This window comes from Psittacula echo (genome assembly GCF_963264785.1).
Source record: "Psittacula echo genome assembly, chromosome: Z".
NCBI lineage: Eukaryota > Metazoa > Chordata > Aves > Psittaciformes > Psittacidae > Psittacula > Psittacula echo.
The window spans coordinates 32,438,565-32,456,188 of record NC_137742.1 but is presented as its reverse complement, the minus strand read 5'-3'; the positions used below and the strand labels follow the sequence as shown (position 1 = coordinate 32,456,188).

Here is a 17,624-nt window from a genome sequence, read left to right as displayed (position 1 = left end):
AGAGAACAGACTGAGCCTTAGAGCTGGAAAGCAATTGACTGTGTAGGTCTTTTAAGGAGTAGCATGCAAATGCCCTAAATGCTACGGAAGTTTGGATCCGAGTAGTACAGGTTGTTTCTGTTTGTATCTGTAGCCTTTGTTTGAAATAAGTACTTCAGTGAGAAGTGGTGTCAAAGTAATCAGTATTGAAAGCTTCTGTCTCAGTAGCAGAGTGAATAGTAGATGATTTTACATGCACCGTAAACATATGTTGTCAACTGTATAATTGCAAAATACGAAATAGATTTACAATATAGGTGTAAAAATAGAAGAACCTGTGTAAAGGAGGCAGAATGTGCTAGCTAAGCTAAGGCCTGGCACAAAAGAACAAGCTGAAGCGAGAGGGAGCTTCTCTGAGTGAACATGTTGTCTAGCATAAAAATATATAGCGAAGATTAAATTTTATGTTTGTTTGTTTGCTTTTTTGGTTTGATGGGTTGGGTTTTTTTAATGTGTATCTAGCTCTGTAGATTTGTCTCCTAGTCCTAACATGGAAGTTTTTTGCTAACCTATTGTATTAGCAGTGTTTGTGTCCTGAAAAGCCTACTGTGTGGCCTTGGAAATTTATGACTGCAGTCTAAGACTACAGGACATTGAATAAGTTTCTTAAATGAAAAATTAAGGGAACTGTGAAGAGGCCTTAGAAGTCATCATCACCGAGGAAAAGTTCAGGCTCCTTGTAATTGACTCAGATTAATATTTGTTGAATGTCAGTATATCCAGAGTGATAAAAGATATTGAATAAGCATTTGTCTGATTTAATAAGTAATTCATCAACAGATTATACCAGATCAAATACGTTCCTTCATTAATTAGTATATATTTTCCAAGTTTGAGTCTAGCACCTTGTCTTAAATGTGCTGATGTAAATTTTAGCTTTGTTCATCAGAACAAATGTTTTATGAAACAAGGAAAAGCTACATTTTGAAAGTCAGATTAGGTAGTTAAAATCTGAAGCGTGGATTGTATATGATAGAGTAGTAGATAATCTTTTGTAGCCTACCAATAGAAAAGTTGTCCTGGGATTCATAGGTCCTGTTACTGATTCCTGTAACCAATATATTGTGTAGTGTTGTACAAGCCCATCATGAAGAGCACAATTTTTTGTGATTTTGAATAAATAAAATGGCAGTCAGTTTCAGATTTGGAATGGAAGATATGTTCAAAAGTCACTCTATAAACTTTTCTGCACTTAATTTACTGTTTCTGAAGTACGTTGCAAGCTCTCTTTTCCCTGAGGTGTTCAGGAATTTAGTATTACCGGAGTACAAAAAAGCTATTCATAGCTACTTAGTATTGAGTTGTTTGTATTTCAGAGTTACCAGAAAAAGTTTAAAATAGTAAACAAATTTTTAAAAATGGAATTTTTTTTTCCAATTTTGTATTTTTTTATTCCTGTTTTTAAAATAATTACATTCTATGACAAGTTTCATTGTATCAAACAGGAAACAAGAAAGTACATTGCATCTTTATAGGGAGGGAGAAAATATTCTTGTACATTAGGGAAGTGATTATCCCTTTGAGCTCTGCACTAGTGAGGCTGCACTCTAATACCGTGTTCAGTTTTGGGCTGCTTTGCCTCATGACAAGAAAGATATTGAGGTGCTGGAGCCAGTCCAAAGAGCAGCAAAGCTCATGGAGGGTCTAGACCCACAACTCTTATAAGGAGTAGCTGAGGAAATTGGGGTTGTTTAGTGGGGTCGATTAAGATGGAAAAAAGGAAGGTAAGGTGAGACCTAATTGCTTTCATCAAGTGCCTGAAAGGAAGTTGTAGTGAGGTGGGTGTTGGTCTCTTATCCCAAGTAACAAGCTTTGGGACAAGAGGAAATGGCATCAAGTTGCACCGAGGGAGATTTAGATTGGATATTAAGAAAAATTTCTTTACCAAAAGAGTTGTCAAGAATTGGACCAATGGTGGTGTTACCATCCCTGGAGGTATTTAGAAGAGATGTAGATGTGGCACTTGGGGACGCGGTTTAGTGGTGGACTTGGCAGTGTTAGGATAATTGCTGGACTTGATGGTCTTAAGGGTCTTTTAGAATGTAAACTATTCCATGGTTCTATTCTATGACTGACTTCATATGTAATACACATATATATGTATGTGATGTGTAATATGATGTCTGTGTATATATATATATATATATATATGTCCTCAGAGATGGTATCTTGGGGTTATTTTCCCCTAGAGACAACAATATCAAATGTTGAAAACTGATCTAATTGGTTTATGTTTGTAGTATGGGCAGTTCAGTTCCTACCTAATGTCTTACCTTAACAAAGATGACAAGATATTGAAATATTTTGCAAGAACTGATGTAGTAATACTGATATGCCCCATGGAATGTGGACAAACTGTATTTTTAGTTCCTGGTCATGCATTAGGTTTTCTCATTACATTGTCAATAAGTTACATTAAAATTGTTTTCAGTTACCTCTCTGTTCTTGCTTTCTCTTTCTTCTCCATTCTAAAGCTGCTTAAGGAGATAGCTAGGAAACGCAGAAGCATTCGTCTTGAGAGGGAAGTTGAATTAAAGCCATATATTGCAGCTCACTTCGAAGTTCTTCCTACGGAATTCACATTGGGGGATAAGAAGCATTATGGTGGCTTTGAGAATAAGCAACTGCAGAGTGGTCAAGAATATGTCTTCTTTGTATTGGCTGTAATGGAGCACTCAGAATCTGTAAGTTAGTTAATATTTTTAAATCTCAAAATTACTTCTCCACAACTGTGGAAAAAAAAAAAAACAAAAAGAAAGTTTAATGCTTATGCTACCTCCTGAAAGCTATTTTTTACAATATACATTGCAGCTTCACTAAAGTATTTGTTTGCTTAGTTCCAGTTAATTCCTTGAAATTTTCTACTTTGCTTGCACCTTCATGTGTTACTTCTGTGTATAACAGAAACTTAATGTTAACCTTTAATTATATGTGTTGTGATCCTTCTCAAATTACATGCTCTGCCATTTGAGATCAGTGACACAGGTTTAGAGGCTTATTTCCCAATGTATTTAGAAAAGAATTTCTCCCTTGGCTTAATACTACCATTGAGTTGTGGTGTTCAATATGCAGGATTCTTGGAAAGATCCACTGAATCAGATACATGCACAACTAGCCTTTTTTGTTACACTCATTATTCCCTAACAACTTTACCAGTAAATTCTTAGAAAGTTAGAAAATAATTCAATAACAAGGAAAATTCCTGAGGTGAGATAAATAATGATCTGTCATCCTCTTTACGTAATTCATCTTGTAGTTATGTCCCTTTATGTATTAGTTGATCTACTGTAAGTAAAATAGTAGTTAAAAAAAAAAAAAAGATTGAAATAGGACCATTGAAAGAAGTTGCAATACACATTAATATTTTAACATGCAGTGTGTAATATTGGTACCTAAACCTAACAGGTACATTTGTTGGCTCAACCACTCATAATCTGAATTCTAGTCAAATGTTTCCAGTGTGTAGCCTTAGAATCGCTTTCTTGATGTCAACAAAATTTGCCTACATAATGAGGAAGTAGTTTCAGTTTGAATATGTTTGGATACATATCTTCATTTGAAAAATAAAATAACTGTCTCCCGTGGGCTCTAACATAAATCAAAAGTTCCCCTTAAACTTTTTAAGAGTGACTGCAGAGACAGTGAATTCTGAAGGCACTGAATCAGAAAAGTTCAAACTGAAGAGAGTGAACAGCTTTGTCTTTAGAGATGGCTAAAAGTCTGTGTGTCAGAAATTACCTGTACGAAATTGATATTTTCAATACAATATACTGTTTCTTACTTATTTCTCTATATTAGTTACGATACTTGTAATTTCTTTGTTAGAAGTCAGAATGATATAGCAGGAATAAATAGGATTATGAATTTACAGTTGAAAAGGCTAGTATGGCAAAATACATCCAGGCGCCTACTGTTGAACATTTCAAAAGGCATTACTAAGCTTACACTATGGATAGTATCTGGTTTAGCATGCCATCTGAATAATCTATGTGATTAAGTAGTGTGAAGTAGTCACAGAGATTGAAGAGTTCGTAAGGGTCCATAAGCTTCAACTCCCAATGCTCTAGTGTATCTGCACTCAGTATAGCTGGTTTTCTTCTAGGACTATAGATTCTACTGGTGCATGAGTTGTAACTTGTGAAGGATGTTTTTCCCAATATTCAAAATACCTTTTACATAAGGGTTATCATAAAATTACTCTGTTTGGGGAAATGAAGAACTTGCTTTACAACAGTGCATGGGGAGGTCTGAATTTGTTTAATTTTGTGAAATGGAATCTGAAAGAGCTTATGGTTACGGTCTATAAATAAGCATGTTATCAAGGAGAAAGAAACAAAATAGTCATTTTTTTGCAAAGATGTGATTAATACAGGTTGGCTGAAAATTAAAAAAAAAATCCTCTGATTTTGGAGAACAGGTAGTAAGTGTTGATACTGTTATCCCTGAGAATCCCTCAGAATCCTTGTCATGGTTTAACCCCAGCCAATAATGAAGTGCCACTTGCTCACCCCCTTCTCTTAGTGCTCCCGCCCCTCCCTTGGGTGGGCTGGGGAGGAGAATCGGAAGAATGTAAAACCCATGGATTGAGGTAAGAACAGTTTAATAACTAAAGTACAGTATACTACTATTAGTAATATTAATGATATTGAAAATAAAAAGACAAGAGACATTAAACTGAGGGGGGAGAAAGTCAAAAACACAGTAAACAGCAGTGATGGACAGTACAATTGCTGACTACCTGCTGACCAATACCCAGCCCATCTCCAAGCAGCAATCGGTTGCTTCTGGGTAACTCCCTCCGGTTTATATACTGGGCATGATGTGCTGTAGTATGGAATACCCCTTTGGCTAGTTTGGGTCAGGTGTCCTGTCTCTGCTTCATCTCAGCTTCTTGTGCCCCTCCTCACTGGCAGAGCATTAGAAACTGAAAAGTCCTGGATCAGGGTTAGTACTACTTAGCAACAACTAAAACCACCACTGTGTCGTCAGCACTGTTCTCAAACTAAAGCCAAAACACAGCGCTGCACCAGCTACTAGGAAGAAAATCAACTCTAACCCCACCAAAACCAGGACAGTTCCTTTCCAGGCATTTTTTTCTTCCAGCTCTAAAGGAAGAGGCTAAATACAATGATAGGCTTTCTTCAATCTTTTGAGATTACTGAAATTAGGAAAAAATCCTCAGTCAGCTCAGGTGTTTCTGAAATGGAACATAGAGATTTCTCAATTTCTAAGCAGCAATCATAGACTTTTAAAATGTTTGGTGCATATTTAGTAAAAGAGCGTAATATGACTGGACATCACTGGCATGCGTACTAGCTCAGTACCAGCTAGTTTTGTGCTTCAGCTTTGCTGGTCCTAATCCTGTCTCAAACCCAGGCACTTGTTTGGGCACAGAGCCCAAAACAAGACCAAATGAAGTGTGAAAAACACATCTGCCTTTATAATGCTTGTCTTGGCTTAGGACATCTTTCAGAATACACCGCAAACATGGTAAATGAAAGCTAATTTCTTCTCCTGGTTATCTTAGTCTAACTTGGTTAATATTCCTGATTTACTGCTGAATGAAGTTTTGAAGTTGACAAGAGCTGTAGTTCAGATCCTAGTTAAGTGCTGGTGGGGACACTCCAGCAAAGACAAGAACCAAGTACAAACCATTCCCCACTTCTATTTTACTGTAGCTCAGAGTTCTTTGCATGGTCCAATTTTAGCAGACTGGCTCCTCAGCCTCTCCTGTCTGTAATTTTAACTCTGCACTCATCCATAGATCAGACATCTCAGGTCTTATCCTAGACCATTTGGCTTAACAGCATCCAGTAAGGCAAAGATTTTGAAAGGCCTCTATTGGCAGCAAGTTGGCCGATGACACCAAGCTGTATGGTTCGGTTGATACGCCAGAGGGAAGGGATGCCAACCAGAGGGACCTCGACACGCTTGTGAGGTGGGCTGATGCCAACCTTATGAAGTTTAACCATCCCAAGTGCAAGGTCCTACACCTGGGTTGGAGCAATCCCAGGCACAGCTACAGGTTGGGCAGAGAAGAGATTCAGAGCAACCCTGCAGAGAAGGACTTGGGGGTGTTGGTCGATGAAAAAATGAACATGAGCCAGCTTCAGTGTGCGCTCGCAGCCCAGAAAGCCAACCGTATCCTGGGCTGCATCAAAAGGAGCGTGACCAGCAGCTTGAAGGAGGTGATCCTGCCTCTCTGCTCTGCTCTCATGAGACCTCACTTGGAGTATTGTGTGCAGTTCTGGTGTCCTCAACATAAAAAGGACATGGAACTGTTGGAGCAAGTCCAGAGGAGGGCCATGAGGATGATCAGGAGACTGGAATACTTCCTGTATGAAGACAGGCTGAGAAAGTTGGGGCTGTTCAGCCTGGAGAAGAGAAGGCTGCGTGGAGACCTCCTAGCAGCCTGCCAGTATCTGAAGGGGGCCTACAAGGATGCTGGGGAGGGACTATTCATCAGGAATTGTAGTGACAGGACAAGGGGTAACGGATTCAAACTTAAACAGGGGAAGTTTAGACTGGATATAAGGAAGAAATTCTTTACTGTTAGGGTGGTGAGGCACTGGAATGGGTTGCCCAGGGTAGTTGTGAATGCTCCATCCTTGGCGGTGTTCAAGGCCAGGTTGGATGAGGCCTTGGGTGGCATGGTTTAGTGTGAGCTGTCCCTGTCCATGGCAGGGGGGTTGGAACTAGATGATCTTAAGGTCCTTTTCAGCCTTAACTGTTCTATGATTCTGTAATTCTAGTTCCACTGTAAGAAAGGCTTTGAGTATTTAGCATCTGATTCTACAGTGGCTTTCCCTGGCTTTCAGTCTAAAATTCCAGTTGTTTCCATCTTCTGTAAGAACAGTGTCAGATAGGTTTTGATTGCTCAAAATGCACCCTATTATTGCCATAGGTTCCTTTTGTAGGAGCTTCCTACATTCAGTGCCCTTTATTTTCACCTGCAGTATTCTCATTGTTTCAGAAATATCATTTGACATCTGGCAGAAAGAAATATTGTTAAGCCAATATAAAGCAAAAAAAACCCCTAAAAATTAGGAACTGATAGGTTATATTCCTCAGTTTCATAATATTTCATTTTCTCTTTCTCTGTTTAAGTTGCAAAGTGTTCTATGGAGGACTGTGTTACTTAATTTCAGGTCACTGCTAATATATGGAGCACAAAGTAAAGATTTTTGCATTGCCGTGTTCATTCCATCATTATCTTGTGTGTATATATATATCTTTCAAATATAGCATAGTTCATATTTTAAATGTACTCCTTTATCTATTTGTATAGACCATGTATGCAACCAGCCCGTATTCTGATCCTGTTGTGTCAATGGATCTTGATCCCCAACCAATTACAGATGAGGAAGAAGGCTTGATTTGGGTTGTTGGACCAGTTCTTGCAGTGGTGTTTATCATCTGTATTGTTATTGCTATACTTCTTTATAAAAGGTAAGTTTCCCTTTTACTTTTTTTAGCGGGCATGAATCTTTCTGATTTTGGCCATTTTGTAATACTGTTCTACTCTATATTTTTTGTACTACAGCAGTAATGTCATTGCTTTTGTATATTTACATATTTATTAATGGTTTCTACAACACTGCAGAAATTTTAGTAGATTGACAGAAAGTTTCCAAAAATTACAGGTACATGGGTACATTTTTCTGCTGATGACAGTATTAACATTTATGCATTTAAATGGTTTTTCCACTTTGTATATGTTTGTGAAAAATATGTGCTTGCATATAAATATGCATGGAATTCACACATTTGACTTTTTAAAACTTATTTGTAGATGTGCAATAGTAATACATTAGGGGTTACATTCAGCTTGATGTTAAACATCATTTTCATCTCCACTCAAGTAATTTGAGTTTTTACTTTTGATAGTTGGCCTCAATTTGGCAGTGTAAGTATATGAATTGAAGCTCAGAACTTAGAGATTAAAGAAACATCAGTGGCTGTTTTCTACTAATCTTGCAATGAGATCAAACCTCAGTCTTCTTGCACTATAACACAGATGTAGGTTTTCTATTACACAAAGGACTTCCCTCTGCCTCACAACATACTAGATAAAAATGGTGTATGATGCCTTAATATATACATACCAGCCTTTTACAATGTAAATGAGTTCACAGAGGCCTAGATTCTAAATCAAAACCAAAGAATTGAACACACAAAGTTTAAGATTTACGTCTTGTTCCTAGTACATTTTAGAGATATATTGATGAAGGATAATTGGAGAATGCTAAAAAGATGCAGGGGCACACTAGTGATAATTTAATTAAATGGTATACGTCTTCTAAAACTAATGGCTATGATGGTATCACCTGCATTTAAGTATTTAAGTCTGCCATCCTGTGTACTCCTCTCTCCCTAAGTGTCTCCACTCCCATACCTCTGAAGATGCCTGTTGAGAGCTTACTTCGGGTTATAGAAAGAAAATTCTCTGTTCAGCAGTGTAAAAACAGTCCAAGGTTAACCTTAGCTTTGGATTCCAAAGAGATAACACATCTATAGAATGTTCTTTAGGTCTGTAATCTTACAGCAACATAATACATGGTCTGTTATGTCGCCTGAAGGTTTCTATTACTGCCTACTGTCTCAGGCAATCTAATTGATCAGCAACCAGCTAACCTCTGTTTGTGTCTGTCTGTCACTTAAAAACCTGGTCATTAGAGATGTGCTAAAAGTGAAATATTCCTTTTTTTCTGGTTAATTTGGAGTGTTAAACTGAAACTTTTCCCATACAAAACAAATCCAAACAAGGGCATATAAAGCAGGCATGTAAATGCTTCTGGGAATGTTGACTGTATTTATGAAATCATAGCAACAAACTTCAGTTCTGTTACCAAAAAAATTATAGGCATAATCCACAAATGAACAGGTAAATTTGTTCATCAATAGTAGGAAGAGATTGTCATTCACTGAAAATGGGGCACAAATTTTGCATCTGTTATTTACTAGTGGTACTAGAGCTGTTCAGGCAAATGTCCATATGTATTTGTTTATTTTTATATTTCCAGGTATAAGCTGTAAATTGTTAAACTGCACTGATTTTGAAAATTACCTCTGAGAAGTTATGACTGCAGTTTTACCAGTCTCTGGTCATCTGTGAACTTTTCATTTCTGTAAAAAAAGTAATATATACTTTGATTTTTCTTTTCTAGAGTATGCAACCTGGATGCAGGCTAACAGAGTTCGATAGCTTTACTGTCTGTAGAAGAAAAATAACTAGATGAGACAGTAGTGATATTCAGGTAGTGCTTTGAGAAAACAGTGAAATTTAATTTCTGAATTAACTCTGTTGAATTACCATGGCTACCAGAGTTGGACATGTTAAAAAATGCATAAGAAGTAGGAAAATGAGAAATTTTCATGGATACAGGAAATCTTACAAGTATATTTTACAAGCCCTAATGAAGAGACTTGGACTGCTAATCTTACGATTTAAAATACTACATTTACATTTTAATTTCTATCATAAAGAAAGAATGAGTGCAGTTTCTTGAAAAAAAAAAAATCAAAAATCATTTTAAGGGAAGAATCTTAGAATCATAGAATCATAAAATAGTTAGGGTTGGAAAGGACCTTAAGATCATCTAGTTCCAGCCCCCAAGCTGTGGGCAGGAACACCTCACACTAAACCATGTCACCCAAGGCTCTATCCAGCCTGAACTTAAACACCGCCAGGGATGGAGCATTCACAACTTCCTTGGGCAACCTATTCCAGTGCCTCACCACCCTTACAGTAAAGAATTTCTCCCTTATATCCAATCTAAACTTCCCCTGTTTAAGTTTCAACCTGTTACCCCTTGTCCTATCACTACAGTCCCTAATGAATAGTCCCTCCCCAGCATCCTTATAGGCCCCCTTCAGATACTGGCAGGCTGCTATGAGGTCTCCAAGCAGCCTTCTCTTCTCCAGGCTGAACAGCCCCAACATTCTCAGCCTGTCTTCATACAGGAAGTATTCCAGTCCCCTGATCATCCTCATGGCCCTCCTTTGGACTTGTTCCTACAGTTCCATGTCCTATTTATGTTGAGGACACCAGAACTGTACACAATACTCCAAGTGAGGTCTCATGAGAGCAGAGTAGAGGGGCAGGATCACCTCCTTCAAGCTGCTGGTCACGCTCCTTTTGATGCAGCCCAGGATACGGTTGGCTTTCTGGGCTGCGAGCACACACTGAAGCCGGTTCATGTTAAGTTTCTCATTGACCCAAGTCCTTCTCTGCAGGGCTGCTCTGAATCTCTTCTCTGCCCAACCTGTAGCTTTGTGGTTGCTCCGACCCAGGTGTAGGACCTTGCACTTGGGATGGTTAAACTTCACAAGGTTGGCATCAGCCCACCTCACAAGCGTGTCGAGGTCCCTCTGGATGGCATCCCTTCCCTCTGGCGTATCAACCGAACCACACAGCTTGGTGTCATCGGCAAACTTGCTGAGGGCGCACTCAATCCCACCGTCCATGTCACTGAAAAAGGTGTTGAGTAAGACCGGTCCCAACACTGATCCCTGAGGGACTCCACTTGTTACTGATCTCCAGCTGGACATTAAGCCATTGACCACAACTCTTCGCGTGCGGCCATCCAGCCAGTTCTTTATCCACTGAGTGGTCCACCCATCAAATTGATGTCTCTCCACTTTAGAGACAAGGATGTCGTGTGGAACAGTGTCGAACGCTTTGCTCAAGTCCAGGTAGATGATGTCAACTGCTCTACCTCCATCCATTAGTTCCATAGCCCCATCGTAGAAGGCCACCAGATTGATCAAGCAGGATTTCCTGTTAGTGAAGCCATATTGGCTGTTAACAATCACCTTATTGTTTCTCATGTGTCTTAGCATGCCTTCCAAGAGAATCTGCTCCAAGATTTTGCCAAGCACAGAGGTGAGACTGACCGGTCTGTAATTCTCTGGGTCATCTATTTTCCCCTTCTTGAAAATGGGGGTTATATTTCCCTTTTTCCAGTCATCAGGAACTTCACCTGACTGCCATGATTTTTCAAATCTTGCCCTCCTTTAAGACAGGTGCTATTACAGTTAGAGTGGATAAGTTGTGTGGGTTGGTGTGAAGAATATTTAGCTGTCCCAAGTACTAGGACTTCATTTCTGACCCCTTTATTATTTGTTGGTCAGTTATTGCTTCTGCATTTTGTCTTCTTAAAATCTGGAAGCAAGGATTCTTCACAGAAAGATTTTTGGATCATATATTAGAATATAGCCAAAAGGTCATTGCAGCCTTGTATTTAACAGTAATAGACGGGGGAAATACTGAAGAGTATCTTTTGTTGTCATCAGATACAGCTGCAATGTGCTGTCCAACACAACTGAGGCTGATTAATGTGTGCATAAGAGATCACAGATCACAGAACCGAAGGGCCCTACTTCTGGTACCCCTGTCCCAGCCCTGTTCAGAGAATGGCCAGGAAGTTTCAATATATCCAAAAGTGGACTCTCAACAACTTCTCTGGGCAACCCATTCCAGTGTTCAACTTTCCACACAGTAAACATGATTTTTTTTTCTGAGTTACAGTTGAGTTACAGTTACAAACTCCTGTCTTTCTGAAGCTGATTCTTTGCAAATGGAACTGACTTGACCAGTGGCCAGCTCAGTGTTCTTTGTCATTGCAGCAGTTGTAGCACCCCACAGTCATAGTGAAGGGACAAAGTTATGTTGGAGCAGATCTTTAGTCTACTGGACTTAAATCTGAACAATAGATCATTTTGCTCAAGGCTCTATCCAACCTGGCCTAGAGCACTGCCAAGGATGAAGCATTCACAGCTTCTTTGGGCAACCTGTTCCAGTGCCTCATCACTCTCACAGTAAAAAATTTCTTCCTTATATCTAACCTAACTCTCTCATTTCAATTTAAAACCATTGCCCCTTCTCCTATCACTACAATCCCTGATGAAGAGTCCCTCTCCGGCTTCCTTATAGGCCCCCTTCAGATACTGGAAGGCTGCTAGGAGGTATCCATGCAGCCTTCTCTTCTCCAGGCTGAACAGCCCCAACTTTTTCAGCCTATCTTCATACGGGAGGTGCTCTAACCCCCTTATCATCCTTGTGGCCCTCCTCTGGACCTGCTCCAACAGTTCCATGTCCTTCTTATGTTGAGGACACCAGAACTGCACACAATACTCCAAGTGAGGTCTCATGAGAGCAGAGGGGCAGGATCACTTCCTTGGACCTGCTGGTCACGCTCCTTTTGATGCAGCCCAGGATATGGTTGGCTTTCTGGGCTGCAAGTGCATACTGAAGCCGGCTCATGTTTCTCATCGACCAACATGCCCAAGTCCTTCTCCGCAGGGCTGCTCTGAATCACTTCTCCACCTAACCTGTAGGTATAGCTACAGCTGATTTTTGAATATGTGACTCATGTTCACTTTCACAGGATTTACATTATTAGAAACCCAGTTAGTGAATGTTAAAGAACACTAGAAATGGTTCAGTGTATCTCAGAAACCATCAAAATAGAGAGCTCATGTCCCCAGAAAGCATTCTTTCATTCATTTTGGTTTTGTTAGTTTGGGTTTTTTTCAACCTGAATTTATGTGGTTATTTCTCCTTGTTTTTACGAAATCACAAGTTCTCTAACTTGAGCCCTTCACTAATGAAAAGCAAAATTTTCCTCGTTCTAGATCTTTCTAGAGCCATGTTTGTTTGTAGAGTGAGTTTCCATTTGGAGGGAAGATAAATGTATTTTGACGGACTTCATCTTCTTTGCTCTTACAATGCATTTTTTTATTTGTTTAAATAGACAGGACCTAAGCTTGAATCTTTTTAACAGAGTGAACTTTGGCCCTTGTTCGTAGAACATTTTCGGTTGAAAGGGCCCTTAAAGGTCATCTATTCCATATTCCGTCTCCCCTGCAAGGAGCAGCGGCATCAGGTTGCTAGCAGCCCTGTCTAGCCTGAACTCAGTTGTTTCCAGAGGTAGAGCATCTACCACCTCTAGGCTACTGTTTCAAATTCCTTGCCATTTTATTATCTGTTTTTGTAAAATAGTTTTAAAAGTTTTCTCTTTTTTTTTCTATTTTTTTTTTTTTGTGCATTACAAGTCATATCTATCTCATATATTTAACCTTGTTCTTTGCTTGCCTTTCTCTCCCTCTTCTTCCTTTCTTCTCTGCCCTCCACTTTCATCTTTCCCTTCTTCCTTCTCTCTTCTCTAGAATGTAAGAGGGAACTACAACTTAGTGAGGCATCATTTTTCAATGTAATGTTAATGTTACTTTGATAGCTCAGATTAAGCACCCATTCTCCATTATCCCGCTGGCTAAAATTTGAGGTGGTACTACTTTGCAGATAATGTCTGAAAAGAGATTTTTTTTTTTTTTTCAGCGGAAGATTCATTTTGGACTTAACCTTGTATCCTCCATTTATTCTGATGATTCTCAAGCATTAAATATTTAGATGAACTGTCACCTTTTAATTTGATTGTTATATATCTTTACTGTAAATCAACATTTCTTACATCTCTGGTTGTCATGCTTACCTGCTGGCCAGCTAACTTTGCACCTTTTCTCCCCTCCTTGCTGCATTAAAATGGAGCAGTAAACCTGACAGGTGAGACATGAAAAGTAATCACTCTTTGTTTAATCCAGAAAGGAGAAAAAAAAGAGGGAAAAAAAAAAAATTATCCTGATAATTATCTAAGTCATCCTATAATTATCTAATTAGCTAAGACAGAGCACCTGTCAGTCTAAATGAACATAGACAGTATCAATACGAAGGCAACTGAAAGATTCGTTATGTAGAAAGGAAGAAAGAAAGCACTGAACAGAAATATAACATATGCAGCCAGGTTTTGCTGCTTTTATTTTGTTTCTCCATGGGTATGTTTTCAAGAGGCAGCACAGCTATACAATGTACGTGCAGTTTTATCTGTGTTTTAATGAAGCTATGACAGTGGTTCTTTGCTATACCCAAAGCTGTTGAAGGAATGCATGCTTGTGGTTGAAGTGTTAGCCACTCTAATCTCCGTTATGCTCCATACACAGAGTTTTGATGCTGACTTACAGTTGTACAAGCAAAGATGATATGGTGGTTCATTTGTCCTTTGTGGATTTTTTTTCCACCTCAGTTGTCTCAAAATCATTGCATAATCTAAAAGAATTGTGATATAGTCTGAAGAAATTACAAAGACAGAATAATCCTGGGAAGAATAATAAATAATAATAAATAAATTTTCCTACAAGTATTAAAAGAATTAAATAAATTATTAGTAGATTAATAAGAAGTTATGCTGCCAGTAATGACTTAAAAGTGGAAAAGAGGCAAATGAAGCTTATCTCTGGACAATTCCACTGATCCCTAGACTTGAAGAGAAGGAAATATATACAAAAATACTTGAAAGCTGCATCACGCACCTTTACTTAAGAAGAAAGAGCACTATGGTGTCGTGCTACTGCGGTAGGAGTTTGAGATAGTAAGAATCAAAATTGAAAAAAGAACTTCTACTGAGTTTCTTTGTAACGGTTTTTTAAAATAAAAGTAAAACCAGAAGGATCAGATTGAAATCTTCATCGCTTCACTAAAGAGAAGTTAATACATGTGTTAAGGTATTTACCAGAGAACAGATGGAGCATGTTCACAGCTAAACACTTCCCTCTCCCTCCACCCATAAAATCATAGGAATTGTAACTTTTAAATAATTCCTGCAACTATGTTGCTATTTGGCTTCTTTGCATAGTCTCTGAAATCTTGCTGTATGCCTCTTTCATGAATGCCACCAAGTGTTCAGAATTTAAGACCAGCAAGAAATCAGTTAAGCATTTTTTAAGAGGGAAGCCTGGTGATATAATAACAGATTTAGCTTTATGACATTTTAAATCAATTAGAGAAAGGGAAAAGGAAAAAAAAAAATGAAACCAACCAACCAAACAAAAAACCTACAAAAAAATCATACCCCTTCCTCCCCAAAAAAAAGAATAAATAAACAAAAACACACACATGCACCCCCATCCTGCCCCCCAACAATACTGGTATGTTAGAACAAATATTGGACACCTGGAAAATATTTTGTGATCATAAACCTTAAAGTCATCCTAGTTCTGTTTTCACAAAGTAGTTTTTCGTTGCTGTTTGCATCTTCTTTTTATGTTAAATAAAGAATATCACCCAGTTTGCTTTTTCATTCAGGAACTCAGAGGACTAGTGGAGAAGGATTCATATTGAATTAAAGCATTAAATTTACATATTCCAATGTTTTGCATTAGCAAATGATACTCTCAAATTATGGGAATTTTATCAGAACATTTTATCAGAACAGTCAAGAGTTCAAACACTCTTTAGTCAGGTCTCCTCTCCTCCTCCCCTCCTTTACTCCTTCCCTCCTTTACTCCCTTCCTCCCTACCTCTCCCCTCCCTTCCTCCCTTCCTTCTTCTTTCCCTTCCTTCCTCCTTTCTTTTGTTTCTTTCCCTTTACTTATTTTGAACAGATTGACAGGAGTACTATAATTTCAGTGACAGTCTTAATTTGATCAGAAACATTCATACAGAATCTGAGCCTTCAATATGTAGGTGTGATCAGCTGCATGAAGATTGTGTAATGGAGCTCTTAGAGAGGTGAGAGGCAACACAGCAAATTTTTACTTCCTAGAAAATGAAGGGAATAAGTGTCTTCTGGGATAGGTGTCTTCTATACTGTTTCTGTCATATTGAAAGTACCCAAAGAATAGAGGTGATTTTTTTATAAGCAATGCAAAACTGTCTGTATAAAATACGAAGTCAATTATTATAACTTCTGTTTATTTTTAATTGTTCAATTTTTGCATAGTTTTTAATAAAGGTATAGCTAGCTTTTAAAATAGAGATAATGTGAATTTTTTTTTGTATAATTCATGTTATATCTTGTAATAGTTTTCTACCTGTGTGCCGAGAATAATGATCTAGAGGATCAGTCTAGGGCAGAATGGAGCTATTTTCCCCCTGACATTACTTACTATACTTAGATTCATTTTGCCATTGCAAATTGTAGTTGTCCTACACAACATGCATAATTATTTTACCTTTGCACTGGATTAAATACTCTTTCAGAAAGAAGCAGCCTGTCTTTAGAATATAGCAATTAAACACGTGGACACCTTTATTTGTTAAGCTAACACCTTGATCTTATGTTCACTTGTATCCACCTTCTCCATGCAGGAAGAGGGCTGAATCTGATTCTAGAAAAAGCAGCATACCCAACAGCAAGGAGGTCCCCTCTCATCATCCCACAGATCCAGTAGAGCTGCGACGCCTTAATTTTCAAACTCCAGGTAAGAGGCAATACCTTACTGAGAGCTCTATCATCACAAACTGTAATGGAACAGAAATGTTGGTTGTTTAGAAAAATATATGTTGATTGCTTATAAGTTTTTGCGCAATGTATTTCTTCAACAGTTTTGGAAATAATTCTGTAATTTCTTTATTTAATGAAAAATCCTTCATGGAACAAAATTAAAGTTCTACAAAAGAAGACCCAAAAGTCACTTGTGGTGATGGATGTGTTTTATGAACTGAAATTCCAAGTTAAACCTGACAATGCTATAGAAGATTATTGGGAAATGCATTTCTTCTATTTATTAACAATATTTTTACAGCTACTTCTTTGTAAATAAGCTTCCTTCTTGCCTACTGCATTATCAGGTAATCCATTTATATCATAGAAAGTTAGACTACATTGCAAATGTACAATACAGAAAAGAAATCCTAACTAGAAAAATAGTCTTGTCTTTTAAAATCAGACTGTATGTTAGGGTCAAGGAGGCTACTAAAATGTCAGTAGTTCCGAAGGTAAAAGCAACACACTTCTAAATATTTTATTTACTTATTTATTACGCATTGGTTTTTTTAAGCCATTTGGTTTGATAGTCAAGAAACACCGGGAGAGAAGTACTTAAAATAGTATTGATTTGATTTATTTTTATCATGATGTATTCCAGTAGACTTGTTTTCTGTTGCAGTGTGATTGCACACAGTCCCAGCCTGATGCATATTACTAACCAAACTTTCTTGAGCCTTGTGTGAATCTGCAGCATAATGAATCTGGGACTAAAGACCCAATATCCCACACTGTGTGCATATGGCAGAGGTAGAAAAGGAAGATCCTAGAGGCTTGAGTTTTACCTGGCCTTATTAGTCTGTTCCAGTACACTGAATGCTCTTTAGCAGCTGGAGCAAATTAGATGTGTTTCAGGAGCACATCTTCTAGTTTAGACTCATCTGAATATGGGAATGTTGTTCACATACTCTGGGATCTCTCCACAATATGAACCTAAGTGCAGAGTGGAAGTTTTGGTTCACAATTCTGCTTCTGCAGTATTAATGTAGACTCACCTTTACTAGCAAAGGTTTGTGTTATCCAGCATTTTCATACAAAGGCTTAAAGTTTGTTACAGAGATAGAAGTATGCATGCAAGTCTTTGAAACATAAAGAATATAGTTTCTACAGTTTAGCTTATGCCTAAAACAAATAATTATCTGTATACAGTTATACACTGAATGGATGGCTTAATAACTAGGTATATAAGCATAAACTTCTGCTTCCCATGTATTTAGGTAGTGAGTCTTGCCTATCTATTTAGTATTTCTCATCAAATAAGGT

At 38.1% G+C, this 17,624-nt stretch overlaps 1 protein-coding gene across 1 annotated transcript in view; it reads left to right on the top strand.

Moving 5' to 3' along the window:
- Positions 1 to 17,624, top strand: part of PTPRD (protein tyrosine phosphatase receptor type D) — a gene marked incomplete at its 5' end in the record, with an annotated part of 294,447 nt that overhangs the window by 197,106 nt on the left and 79,717 nt on the right. Inside the window, 4 exons of the mRNA XM_080636500.1 lie at positions 2,514 to 2,723; positions 7,328 to 7,488; positions 13,589 to 13,603; positions 16,184 to 16,296. Coding sequence (XP_080492626.1) covers positions 2,514 to 2,723; positions 7,328 to 7,488; positions 13,589 to 13,603; positions 16,184 to 16,296 — 499 coding nt within the window. The remainder of the gene's footprint in view (positions 1 to 2,513; positions 2,724 to 7,327; positions 7,489 to 13,588; positions 13,604 to 16,183; positions 16,297 to 17,624) is intronic.